We start from the raw sequence: 14,403 nt of genomic DNA, 5'->3' as shown, positions 1-14,403 counted from the left end.
AGAGTTGCTGCTGCTGCTGCTGCTGCGCTTGTTCCGTATAATAGTTATAAGACTTGCTTAAATGTCATGTTATTTGTGTCGCGTCTCGTCGCTTCGTTTCGCAGTCTGGGAATAGAACGATCGCTTTGGTTAATATATTCATTCATATATCCCCTCTCCCCATTTATATGTACGAAGCTAGGTATTTGCTGAGCTGATATTCCTGACGGCAAAAAAGGGTTTAAACTATAGAGAACGTTTCCGTAATAGAGGAATAAAATGTACGACAAGCTATTTGTTGCAATATATCAAAAGCTTTAGGTTCCCAGCAAATTGTCGAAGAGAGAGAGCTGCTAAAGCGAGCTACAGCGACAACGTCAATGACGATGACGACAACGACGACGAAGACTTGGTTGGAATTGGAACCAGCCAACGACAGGGAAAGCGACAACCCCAACAATGAAACCAAAGCTGATGGAAATGCAACGTAATCCTGCTGATGTTGCATCAAATTGCAATGTGTTCGACAAGTTTCGAGAGAAAATCCAAAAGGAAGTGTTGCTCGGCTATTTGATTTACATATTTTGCAATGAAGGATGTAAATTATATGTGTAGAGTGATGTATATATGTATGTAGGCAGGTTTGAGCTGTGCATATACCTTTAACCAAAGTATAGCTATTTTATATGTGTGGGAATTTATATGTGCTTAAATGTAATCATGCATAGTAAATTGACAGAGTTTACTTAGTCATCGTAGGCTTTTCCTATATATACTCGTACCTTTACATCAAGGCCCTAAATTGAATTTTCTTAAAATTTCAATGGAGGACTTTTTTATTCGTTTTGTATGAAAATCCTTGTAGGAGGGGTATAATTAAATGAATTACTTTTTAAAATTACATACAGGCACAGTTTAAGGATATACATAAGTGAACCCTTTACTGCGAACCCTTAAATGTGGAGTTTTTGTAATTTCCAACATGACTTCAATTTAAGACGTTATAAAATACAATAAAATTAACATTTCTTAAAATTATTAAAGTTCAACTTTACGATAGAATATAGAATAAGGATGTTTTCTTTTTAAACAAGGTTTTGAAATAAAAGCTTAAATTTTGATATTTTAAAAAAGGAGTATTTTTAAAAGAATTCAGAGGATGTTTATTTCATTGTAAAGACGTTATGCCATTAACAAAAAAAAAAAAAAAAAACGATATAACGATTTTATATTTTCAATGACATGAATTTGCGACGAAACATCCTCAATATTTTTTCGAATTCATCTTTGGTCTTGAAGCGATTATAAAGCATTGACATATGCTTTGTCTTTTACATTGGAACAGAGAAAAAAATAATAAAGTTTTTAAATCACAAGATGTATATAGCCACTTATGATCAACTCTTCGAGAAATAATGAGAGCAAGAAACTTTTCTTGCCAAATTACGATTATTACGTTGCGTATGTGTTATTTAATCATTTTTGAAATGGAGTAGTTTTAAGTTGTCAAATGCCAAAATATGACAGTTTCAAAAGTGACAACAACAATCTATTTTAAATGAAACCTATTATTGGAAAACACTTTATTTGAACATTTTCACATTCACGTTTCCTTCTTTTCCGCTTTTCCGAACCGATAATTGAAACAGGTATTTTGTTATGGTTTAATATTACCATAAATATTAATACATAAGTCTTAGTGGGAAATTAAAATAGTATAGAATGACTAACACAAATCTATCCAGTCGCTCCAAATTTGCACCATTTTTTCGACCGTACCCGGCCTTGTTTTGTTGGCGTCTAACTGAAAATAAATAAATTAGGTGACGAAACAGTCCATGAAGAACCAGTGCCTAGTGACTTACAACTCTCAACCATTTCTGGTTGCGATTAATGTTTTCAGAGATGGAAGGGACCTACAGTTTGTATGCCGAATCCGATCTGCTAATTTGAGAAACCACTTTTTCATGACAAGAATTACTTTTGGAGGATTTTTCAATTCCTCGCATGAGGCAGTACCCGTGGAAAAATTTAGGTGGCACAGGCAGGAATTGAACCCAAGACCCCTTGCATGACATTCCAACGCACTAACCATCACGCTACAGCGCGCGTCTAACTAGCCAATTGTTGTGATTTGACGTACTCCTTGAAAAATCTTGCACAAAGGTGTCAAACTTAAGAAGAACTTATATTTCTTGAGATTGATTTGCAATGACTTGAGGAATAACAAAATCAGATCAAAAATCAACGTCGTTATTCACAAAGACGGTTATTAATGTTCCGATAAAGCCTACCGCTGGAAGCTAACCCACACAGCTACTAAAGAAACTTATAAAAATGTTCCTTGCTTTAAAAACGAGATTACTTCCTTTTAACATATAATACGCCTTAAGCAAAAATTTAACAGGCTATGTCGTTGAAAATGATTTGATCACAAAGGTCAAGCAAATAAAGATTTGTCGGTATTATTGTATTTACAATACTTTTTCAAAGCTATCTGTCGTCCTGAATTGGAATCTTGCTTCATAATTTTTCTAGTACATAACGTTTTTAAAAATACCTTTATGAAAATGCGAAATGAAATCCAGAACACGGTGTTTTAAAGGCTATCGTTAAACACAACCTGATTCTTAAAGGGATATTTTTTGAATAGTTTTATTATCTCAGTTAGATTTCGTAATTTCTCAAATTAAGAAACACTTATTTTCAATATTTTTGAATATTTTTTTTTCAATGAACTTTATTTTATAACCTTAAGGCAGCGAATAAGAATTGGCATTTTGTTAAAAAAAAATTACTTCATAAATTGACATAGTCTCAATAAACTTCATTACTTACTTACTAAAGGTTGCAGATTAGTCTGGGCGGACCTGGACCTTAACCAATATGCGTCTTTAGCCAGCTCGGTCCCTAGCAAGCTGCGCTCTACTGCGTCGCGTCGTCTCTCCGGATTAGACCTTTTGAACTGGAGCGTAGATGATTATTCACTCTATATGATCCAGCTTTCTAAGTCGTTGGACTTTCATTTTTTATTATTGTCGCTCTTCAACCCGTACAGACGGGACCAAAAATCCTCCGAAGAATTTTTCTCTCGAAACATTCTAAGACGTTCTCATCTTTTTTTTTGAAGGAGTCCAGGCTTCGGTGCAATAGTTAAGAACTGGGATGATGAGTATCTTATATATGGGGATTTAAGATGCTCGAGAAAGATTTTGCTACTCAATTGCTTTCTAATTCCAAAGAAGGAGCGATTTGTAAGAGTTATTCTTCTTTTGATTTCAGCGTTGGTGTCGTTGCGCTGGTGGTGCCTAGCTAGACAAAGTCCTTTACTACCTCAAAATTATAGTTGTCCATGGTGACGTTTTGTCCAATACATCGTCGTTTAATGTCCTTTTTTGATGACAGGATCTAATTGATCACTAAACCCATCTTCTCCGCTTCCATCGCAATGCTCAAAAACGCTCCACTTACATCACGCTTTGATCTGTCAAATATGTTAATATCATCGGGGTATCCTAGTAATTGGATGTGCCTTTGGTTTTGTGCCCCTAGTGTTGACGGTTAAGTTTAGCAGAATTCTTTTCAAACAGCCTTGTCGAAAACATTTTTTAATATCAATTGCATCGGTGAGATCTTTTCCGTTATTTTTTTTTAGCTTGGACAAGGATGCCAAAACTAGACATTTCTCTGTAGAGCTCTTCCCTACATGCGCCTTTAAAATCAATAAAGATATTGTGGGTATCGATTTGAAATTCCTGGGTTGTTTCCAACATTTTCCGTATTGTGAATATTTGGTCAATGGTAGACTTTCCTGACTTGAAGCCACGCTGATATTGAACGATCAGGTTGTATCATTGTGTCTCAAAAAAAACTGAGGTGATAGATTAGTTTTGAAGCGGTATTGAACTAGAGCCACCAAAAACATAACATAACATCGTTGGCCAGTGTAATAGAAGGACTTAAAAGCGATCAGAACTCATATGTTATAAATACATTTCCACAATTTATAAACGTTTGTTGTGGTAAGTGCTTTTTCAAAATGATTTACCAAAGTATCCTCATAAGAATATCAATCATATATTATATCTAGTTCGACAGTTAACTCAATCCTTATCCCTAGCAAGCACCAAGACTGAGCAATATTCAAAAGAACTTTAGATAAGGCAGTATCATTTATTAGTATTTCTAAAAATGACTTAAAGGCCACTTAAGAATCAAATTATTATACTTAAACCCGGAAATTTGTTTTTTATTTCCATTTTTGATTTTCTTCTAAAGATATTCTTATATCGATCAATGTATCCAATTTTCGACCTCGTTAAAATCTCAAAAATCATAAACCTCTACACATATATCACGTTTTCATTTTAATGTCTCAATTTCGCAAGAAAACAATTTCAATATAATTTGTTATAGCATATACGAGCATAGGCACTCCCTCTCCCTTCCTTCTCATTGCTTTTTCTATTATAGAAAGACAAGCAACGGATTGTCAAAATGAAGGCACTCCCAATCATAAATAAAGCAAAAAAAAATAATCTCAAGGCATATACATCCTTCATCTCTATTTCTCCCATCCCACATCCATTCCCATATAACATCCATTTTCTCAAGACAAAAGCAAGGGTAAAATTGGAGGAAGAAAAAAAGGATTTTCATCATCAAAAAAAATTGCACGTCATTTTGTTTAAAAATGAAACACTTTGTTATAATAGAATACCATGAGTGAGCAAAGTATACCTAACCTAGATGATATATAAATAAAAAGTATCTATCATACATAAGGGCCTCTTCACATCAGAGCCCAAGAAAAAGATCTATCTCTGTCAAGAGTATCAAAAAACGGATATTATATTGAGCTTTGGAATAAGGAAGCAAACAAAGTAAAGTAAAATAAAATAAAATTCCAGTCAAATCAGATCTATTTTTTTCTTTTATTATGAAAATTCCCATCAAGATGGAGATGAAGATTTAATTTCACATTCAAATCAATAAAAATGAAATAAAAATCACGTATAAGTAAAGTATCTTTCAGGAAGGTTAATTTTATTTTTTTGTATACCTATATTATGATGTATCTTTAGCTACCCTTATACCTCCTATACTCAAACTCGTTAGTATAGAAAAAGAGTATCATAGCAATAGTATGTAATAAATACGTAGGTATGTAGGTATAAAGGGGCAATAAGATGATTGATTTCTGATTTCAACAATCCTTTTATTGTTTTTTTTTTTGTCTTTATCACTTATGCGATTTATTGAAAAGGAAGAAAGTTCTTTATTTTATTAAAAAAAAAGTAGGTTCATTTTTCATTATTATTGGATAAGTTCTTTTTCTTTACATTCGAAGAAAAAAAACTGAAGAAACTGATTTTCAAATCCAATTTTAATGGAATTTTAAAGTCACGTGTTATCTGTACTCAAAACATTCGACTATATGCGAGAAGTGCTCCTAACAAATGACTACAAATGTCATTTTGACTATAGGTATGATTGTATGATGTGGCTCCCTAAATTCACAAGCATCATCGACGAGGACGACGATGGATTTACACCCACAAGAGTCTTTTCACCTATCTAAAATATCCATTGACAGGAGTTCTTGAATACATATATCCTTAAAGTAATCGAGATCTACCGACAAATATTCTGTATTTCAATCTTTCACCTGTCAATGAAGGAAAGCAAGAAAAATACAAATTGCCATTTTTACTTCCATTTTGAAGTGACATCTTTGAAAATACAGTATGGCACACCAGATACAAATGAATATAGATTGAGTTTGAGAGGATGAGAGTGAAACTAAAACCACATACATACACACAACATGTGAAATGAAAGATTTTCGGAAAATGGTACAAATTTGGACTGTCATAGATTAATTAATGGTACTTTTAAAGAAAAAAGGTGCTTATATCCATTCAGATATTTTTGACTTCACATAAATGTTGTATATGTACTAAGCATTCTACCTAAGGACATCAGTTTTATAAAAAGTCTCTATATGATCCCAACAAGACGAGGGCCACCTACCTTCTAAAAGGGATTTGTAAGAAATGTCAAAATTTGGTTTTCCGATGTTAAGTTTAAAATGTCGTTGTTTAATGCCTTGGTCTGGCCCTCATTGACCACTAAACCCATCTACTTCGCTTCCGTCGCAATGCTAAAAAAACGCTTTGATTTTCCAAGTATGTCAATATCATCTGCGTATCCCAGTAATTGGATCGACACTTGGAAGATTGTGCCTCTAGTGTTGACGGTTGAGTTTTGCACAGTTGTTTGCAGAACGATATATAGGAGTCGCAGAGTTCATCGCCTTGTTGCATCGGTGAGATCCTTTCCGACCTTGATAGAGCAGCGTGCATTCTCCGTCGTCATTCTGCACAAACTGAAAGGTTTGTTGTTTTTTTTACACATTAGAATTTCAAAAAGTATTCAAGATGAGGACGAACATGGAAATTATACAAAGAAAGTTACATAGGGATCATTGAAACCAAGCATAGAATAGAATGATATACAATACACAAATACGTTGCTGATTTTTGGTAAAAGTTATCGTCTTGCATTTTAAAGGGTTAAAAGAAAAACTATTTTCCCACACCAAAATGTGAAACTATCAATGTCGGCTTGTAAAAGAATCCGATCATGGGTGGACTTTATTATTTTGAAAATCTTCATATCGTCAGCAATGAGAAGTTCACTTGAGCGTAGGCATGACGATACATCGTTAATAGACAGGATGAACAGCAAAGGGCCAAGATGGCTTCCCTGGGGAACATCAGATTGAGCAACAAAAGACAATTTCTAAATTTTATCTCATAGGATCTGTTTTTAAGGTATGACTTAATCCAAGCTAAGAAAAATGGTGGACAACTAAGAGCTAAGTGAGTCAAAAGCTTTAGAAAAGTCAGTGTATACACTACACAGTCAACTTTATAACCTTGTTTTAAAGCGTTTGAACATATGTTTGAGAATGTGAGGAGATTAATAACGGTTTATTTTTTTTTCACAAAAAACAAGTTGCTGTTCGCAAATGATATTTTTACTAAAAAATGCTACACTTTCACAAACAACTTGTTCAAATACTTTGGGAATGCAAGAAAGCTTTGCAATGGGCCTGTAGTTGCTTATATCCGACTTGTTACCTTTCTTGAAAATTGGTGTTAGAAATGACTTCTTCCATATGTTTGGAAATTTGCCTGTTTTTGGAGAAAGTTTGAATAAGAACGTAAGGGGTTCAACTAAAGCATTACTACACTTTTTTAGTACTATCCTGGGAATGCGATCGGGACCGGCTGAGCAGCCATCATTTAACGCAGATAAATGATCATGGACCGTACTGTGTAGCACAGGTATGTGACTACAGGTAGTTTGCGAAAAGAAGCGAAGATTATAAAAATATACTTCATCAACTTCTTCAGGGCTATTAACAAAGGACTCACGGAAATTTGTTGCGAAAGCGTTACAGTTTTATCTAACGAAAGGTTCTTTTAAGTGAAGTTAACTGGAAAGTCATTTGTTTGAAATGGGATGCCAAAACTAGACATTACTCTGTAGAACTCTTCCTTATACTCGTAGATCCTGTACGCGACTTTAAAATCGATAAATAGATGGTGGGTATCCATTTGAAGTTGCTAGATTTTTTCAAAGATTTGTCGTAATGTGAATATTTGGTCAATGGTGAACATTTATGTGATTGTTGAAGAACGGCTTCAGACGTTCACATAATACGGCAGAAAGGATCTTATATGCAATGTTCAGTAAGCTGATTCCTTTGTAGTCGGCGCAATTCAGAGAGACTCCTTGTAATGTTATCACTATATTTTTTTAAACAGCTGGAATATTCACATTTAAAAATTGTATTGCCTTTCAGCAAATTCAGTGCTCAAGTTTTCTACGCATCATTTTCAAAATAATATATTAGGGAGAATAATTGTTTTCTATAGTAAATCTTTTAAAAAATCTGATTAATAGTTTACGACTGAACAACTTAAGAACAAATAATCTTTTGTTAAGAGCATAGCATTTTACCTGTCCAAACATTTTAACAAACGAATAATAATCTGCAGAACTGAACAATGAGTTTGAAATATCAGAAACTCGGACTAAGCAAATTACTAAAGAAATAGTAGCCATTTTCTGATTTTAAGTTTATAAGAGATAGTTTGATATTAGCAAAATAATCTTTAAAGCTTAGTAATTTAATAATATGGCTTTAACTTTTTTCTGAATACTTTACAATTTTCAGCAATTGATTTAAACATATCTCATATTTGGATTGGAAATTAGCTTTCTAACCGTTCAATACAAGTTGTTTTAAATGGTTTCAAGTCTGAAATTCATAACAATAAATGCTGGTGTCCCCCAGGTTTTGTCTCCGACTCTCTTCCTTATATTCATAAACGATCTTTTGTCTGTTACTTCTAATCCATTAAACTGTTTTGCCGACGACAGTACCCTCAGCTTTTTATATATTCGTTTCTAGATTCACATCCTTGTCCTTCGGATGTGGAATTTCAACGACAGCGTATGATAAGCTCATTAAATTCTGATCTTGACAGCATTGTCCTGGGGAATCAAAAACTGTGTAGAATTTAATGCTTCGAAAACTCAATGCTGTCTCCTGTCGTTAAAGCGTAACGCACCCCCGATGCCACTATCTATGAGTGGCACTTGCATCCAAAAAACCAATCAACTATCAGTACTCGGTATGTGTATTACAGATCACCTCTTATGGAATGATCACATATTCGATATCGCCAAAAACGCTGCCATGTGCTTAGGATTTCTCAGACGATGCAAGAAATTGTTCGCCTCTTCTTATCTGGCTATAATCTACAAAGCTTTTATCCGTTCAAAGCTTGAATATAATTCGCATATCTGGGCAGGTGTACACAGAACAAGTTTAAATCTCTTGAATAGAATTTAAAAAAGGGCTTTAAAAATGATAGGCCACAGAACTATAATCGAAACATTTACATCGCTAGACCACCGTCGCAATGTTTCATGCCTTTCGTTGTTTTAAAGATATTTTTACAAACAATATTCTGTTGAACTAGCCAGTCGTATTACACCCCTTAAACGATTCAGTCGTAATACTCGCACTTCCAGGAATGCTCATGAGCTTACCCTTGAGCTCATTTTCGGCCGTACTGTCAAGTATAGAGATTCTTTCTTGAATCGCACATCGAGAATGTGGAATGCTTTAGCCAAATCTGGTTTTCCCTCCCATTTTGATGTTCAGAACTTTAATACCAATGCGCACCGGTATTTCCTTTTAAATCCTTCCATATTTTCTTAATTCTCGCACTATGTTTAAATATAAACATATAAAGGATACTAAAAACTCCTTGAGTGCCTGTAAATTATAAAAAAAAAACATTGTTTTCAAAGCTTTATATAAAATAAAAATTGTTTTTAAATTGAAATATGTGGAGAACGAACATTATACAAATTTTTGAGCAATCAGAGGTTCGTTAAAAGTAATGAATTTAATTAGTGGTCAGTTAAAAAATTTTGTCGAAAGATTTCCTCACTTAGATTTATTATACAAACATATGAGGTTTAAGCTTTTGAAGACATCAATGGGAAGTTTTCAATATGCATCATCACTCCCGTCATTTTAACTTTCGACACATAGGAACATGTATTACATTCGTAGAACATTTCGATCTTGAGATTTTAATCAAAAGTGACATTACGATGTTTAAGAAGTCAACCATTAGTTGGGTTTAGTTGAAACTTGGTAATTAAGGTTTTAGGCTGATTGACGTTAACTACGTACTCAAAGTATTCGTTTGAACTAACCGCTAACGATTTTAAAATGCAAATTTTGAAAAATTAAGTTCTGTTTTGAGAAATTAAATGACGTTTAATTTTTTGAAAATAAACTTTACTTTTACTTGAAACATTTTTAAACAGACTGACTGTTTGGATGCATGATCGAGTTCGTGCGGTTTTTTGGTGAATTTATCGTAATTTATTTTGTTATATCAGAATATTTTGTTAACCCAGAAATAAAGAAGAACACTAAGTCTTTAATGAACTTAACATTAAATTATTTATTACAAAATGTCTTCATATAAAAAAAATTCATTGGAATAACGATGGAATTGTTTGGTGTGAAAAATTTTCATATTTTGTATGTATGTGTATTGTATGTTGCGTTCTAACATTGATTTTGAATCATAGATTATGTTTAGAGTACTAAGAATTTTTAAAAAAATCATAAGTTCGTAAATTAAGCTTTATTATAACTTGGAGATCGAATAGTGAAATATGGAAAAATTCACAAAGCTAGTTTTTTGAAAGTCATATTTGTTAGTATGTTGATGGTATGAAATACAATTTTTTGTTTGTGAAAGAAACTTATTTGAACTTACTTTATGTCGAAAATTTCGTCATTTAAAAAAAACAACCTTTTTTGTGGGGTTTGACCAAATTTGAAAAACTCTTTAATGAAAACAAAGAGCATTGGTTTATGGAAATGAATAGGGTTTAAAACAATGAACTGACAACTGCGAAAAATCGATATTTTCTATATTTGAAATTTTATGAAACCGCTGTAACTTCGAAACATACGCTCGTAGAAAAAAAGTTACTGAATTTATTTTGATCTACAAACTCTACCTAAAAACATTTTTCTTAGGATTTACTGTTCAAAAGTTAAGTCTAAAAACAGCAATTTTCGACAAACCAAATTGTATAACTTTTTGTGCTTACGTGGAATTTTTGGGGACTTTTTGCCATTTCTAGTAACTATGTCTTTAGTGTCTGTAATTATTTTTATCGACATGTGAATTATTAGAACAGAATTAGCTATTTCCACTGGACTAATTTTAAGCGAGCAAGAAATTAAAATGTTGGTGTTAATTTATGAAAACCATGAAAAAGCTTTAAAGCAATAATTAAGTTTTTTAGTGCGTATGCGGCTGGTTGTACATTTTTGTATCTTGGTATTCAAACTAGTGAAAAAATTTGTACGGCCGAAGAAATGGGTCTTCATTCTTGTCTTTTCTTCTCCACCCTAACCCTATTCTCAATAGTAGACATTACTGACCTAGCAATAGGTACACCATAGTATTTTAAGTTATACATACATACATATGCTTTTATTCCTTTTCAACATATTCTTCAAGAGCAAGGTCACCAAAACACTTCTTTACACATTTCACTAATTTTGAAAGTAATAATACCACTTCGAGGAAAAAATCTCCAAACCATAATGGTTTCTTCTTTTGACGTAGAAATTTGTTCCTCACGTTGGATACCAAAGAAAGGCTGAACTATTTGTGTATGATACATGAATTTATCGGTTTCAACTAATTTGCGTTTCCCTGATAAGAAATGATGCCACTAATTTTTCATATTTTGAAAAACATTTGCCAAACAAACAATAATGTCAGTTTCTTAAAGACGTTTTATTTTGTATAATTTGTACATCGTTTCTTGTATAACAATTGATATTTGACGACTTTTAAGAATTTCGTTTTGCACAAATTTGTTATACCAATATTTGATAATAATTAATTATCCTCAATACTGACAAATTGTTAAACGGAAATGTCAAAAACCACCCTAGATACTGCATTGCATCAAGTCCTGAAGAAAAAAGAACTGTTAAGTCTAAAATTCGTTGCACAACCAAGTTCAAATATGCTTTCCATTAGGGTATATCGAGCCCTTCCCGCAAATTTATTGTAAGCGCCAAAATTAATTTTATCGTAAACGACAAATCAAAAGCTTACTGCTGGTCCTTGAAACAACTTGTACCCATAGTCAGTATTGAAAATTAGTAATTATCCTTAAGTTAAGAAATAGCAACAGCCTCCAAGGTTCTATGTGTTATTAGCAAATTTTAATAATTAAGTTTTCTTTTTTATTGAAAATGTCGCTTACGATAAAATGGCGGGAACGGCTCGATATGTCTTATAATGCCAACAATATAATACCTTCCTTCAGTCTTTCTCTTGATAATCTTAAAGTCTTATGGAAGCTTTAAGTTTACTCTCAGATCCATATCTTTTTTCAACCCCATTTTTCCCATTAATATCTGTTCAACAATTTCCTCAACACAAAAAAAAAACACATCTCAGACATCCTGCATTAGATACATACACATATATATGTAGGTAATTTCCTACTTAAATCCTTTTTTATCAGTGCGGAGTAAAAATAAAATAGAGAACATTCCGCCACTCACTCTGCCTTGAGCAAATTAATTCTAAACCTTCAGTCTTTTTTCTTTTTGTTCTTTCTAGTTTAAATCTACCTCTCAAGACATGTTCTTTATTATTTCACTTGCCTTCCACAATTTACTAATCTTTTATTCCTTTTTTTCCTTCATTCATAGAGTGACTTATGTTAATTGAAATTGTCGTAACTTTTAGAGTTTATTTTTATCCCATTTTTTAACAACAAAAAAATAGGAAAAAAAAATGTACTTTTTTTTGGAAAATTTATTTTCTATTTATTCTTATATCCTTTTTGTTTTTCTTATTTAATTTTAGCTCAATACCGTTCACCACGTATAACCGAACATCCAAGTGATTTAGTAGTGAAAAAAAGTGATCCGGCCACACTGAATTGCAAAGTTGAGGGCAAACCCGAACCGACAATCGAATGGTTTAAGGTAAATTATTACAATCCCTTTGAATTTGTGTGTTTTTTATTTTACATGCATATAAATATATATATATATAAGGCATACCATCCTCTCCGCATATACTTTATACATTCACTTCCTTTCTGAATAGCTCCCCACCCCACCTCTCCTTTAAAAAGGTCATCATCATCATCAATTGGATATAGGAGTACTATACATATAATGTCCCTATAGTAGGTACTCTAGAGGGTTGTATAGCACGTTCGGTAGGACTCGTAAGGGTCGTGCTAAAACATCTATCGAACCGAATCGAACGAGAATGTTCAAATAAAATTATCCAGAGATGAACAAAAACAACAAAAAAAACAACTGAACAGTAAACCGATGAACCAGAAAATTGTATTTTCAGCTTTTACCTATACGAAGGTATATATACCTTCCTTCATTTCCCATCTCCATCCCATACCGAGTGTATATCTACTAAAAGAGAAAGTATAAGGAGGGGATGAAAAAAAAAGGAAAAAAGTTCCTATTGCTAAAACACAGACTTTTCGTAATACCTCCAAGTTTGATGCCATAGAAAGGACAACTTTTTCCATCCAATAAAAAATACTAAAAAATAAAATACCGAAGGACTACAATTGAGTCTGGATACCACAAAAACACCCAATTCACCTCATACCCAACTTTTTCATTTCCTTCCTTTTCTTTGTTTTAGGTCCTTTATTTCTGAAATACAAAAATCCTGGCGATAGAAAAAAATTAACTCTAATAAATCTTTTCCTCCTCTTCGTTAATTTTATTTTTTTGTTCACTAACATTTTTCTTTTCTTATTTTTTATTTGTGACGTCTTGTTCTGTGGATCCTGGATGATGTTTTATATCACAACAATATTTGGACAATCTTTACTTACCTTCTTGTCCTGCTGCCTGGTCGTCGAAATACCTGCTCTGGAAATCATCATCATCCTCGTCAACATCATCTGTGTGGGGACCAACCAACCAAAAAACGAACTCTATACTCTATAGGATGGCGAACCTGTGAAGACGAACGAAAAAAAGTCACACCGTGTCCTTCTGGAGAATGGAGCCTTATTCTTTTATAGAACGGTACACAGTAAAAAAGAACAAGATGGCGGTGTCTATTGGTGTGTAGCGAAGAATCTTGTTGGCAAAGCCGTAAGCCGTAATGCTACATTGCAAATAGCAGGTGAGTTTTCAAAATTACGATGTTCGTTATTTTTTTTTGTTCTCGTTCAAAAAGTCGGTTAGACAAATAAGATATTTTTAACATTAGACAAGTAAAACCGCCCGCTGTCGGAGCCGACGACGACAATGATGATGCTGTGTGTTGAAAAACGTGATTTTATCATGTTTCTTCGAAATCCTATGATTTTACCCAACCCACCACTTTTATTCATTTTACAAATTGGAACGATAAATTCGCATGGTGAAAATTTAATTTCGGGTTCGGTTGTGCTAAAAATAGGCGAAACGACAAAAACTTTAAAAATAAAAGTTAACGAAATGCCTCACGTTTTTAACCATTTAAAACAAAAGTTTAAAAGTATGGTTGTGCACAGGACATGTTTCAAATATCATTTAATTCAAAAGATTTTCAATACTTCAATAAATGTTGCGTGAAATTTTAATATTAAGTTTTTCTAGAGAAAATATTTCTTACATTTTTGTTTTGGTTCTGCCTTGAATGAACGAAGGTAGAAATAGAGAGGTTTCATTTTCATACTAAAAAGCAAGTCTTTGCGATATCAGTTGCTGCGCCATATCCTTACCATCAAATTTTCAAAACTAATTTGCAT

The 14,403-nt window shown here is 33.0% G+C and overlaps 1 protein-coding gene across 2 annotated transcripts in view; it reads left to right on the top strand.

Moving 5' to 3' along the window:
- The window catches only part of LOC129948809 (roundabout homolog 2), a 396,541-nt gene that overhangs the window by 239,505 nt on the left and 142,633 nt on the right, over positions 1-14,403 (top strand). For both annotated transcript variants that reach the window (XM_056059862.1, XM_056059861.1), the window contains exons 3-4: positions 12,489-12,610; positions 13,613-13,793. In XM_056059862.1, the coding sequence (XP_055915837.1) occupies positions 12,489-12,610; positions 13,613-13,793 (303 nt within the window). The remainder of the gene's footprint in view (positions 1-12,488; positions 12,611-13,612; positions 13,794-14,403) is intronic.

The sequence above is a fragment of the Eupeodes corollae genome, chromosome 3, assembly GCF_945859685.1.
Source record: "Eupeodes corollae chromosome 3, idEupCoro1.1, whole genome shotgun sequence".
Taxonomy (NCBI): Eukaryota; Metazoa; Arthropoda; class Insecta; order Diptera; family Syrphidae; genus Eupeodes; species Eupeodes corollae.
Note: the sequence above shows the minus strand (reverse complement) of the source record. Positions and strands in the feature narration are given on the sequence as shown.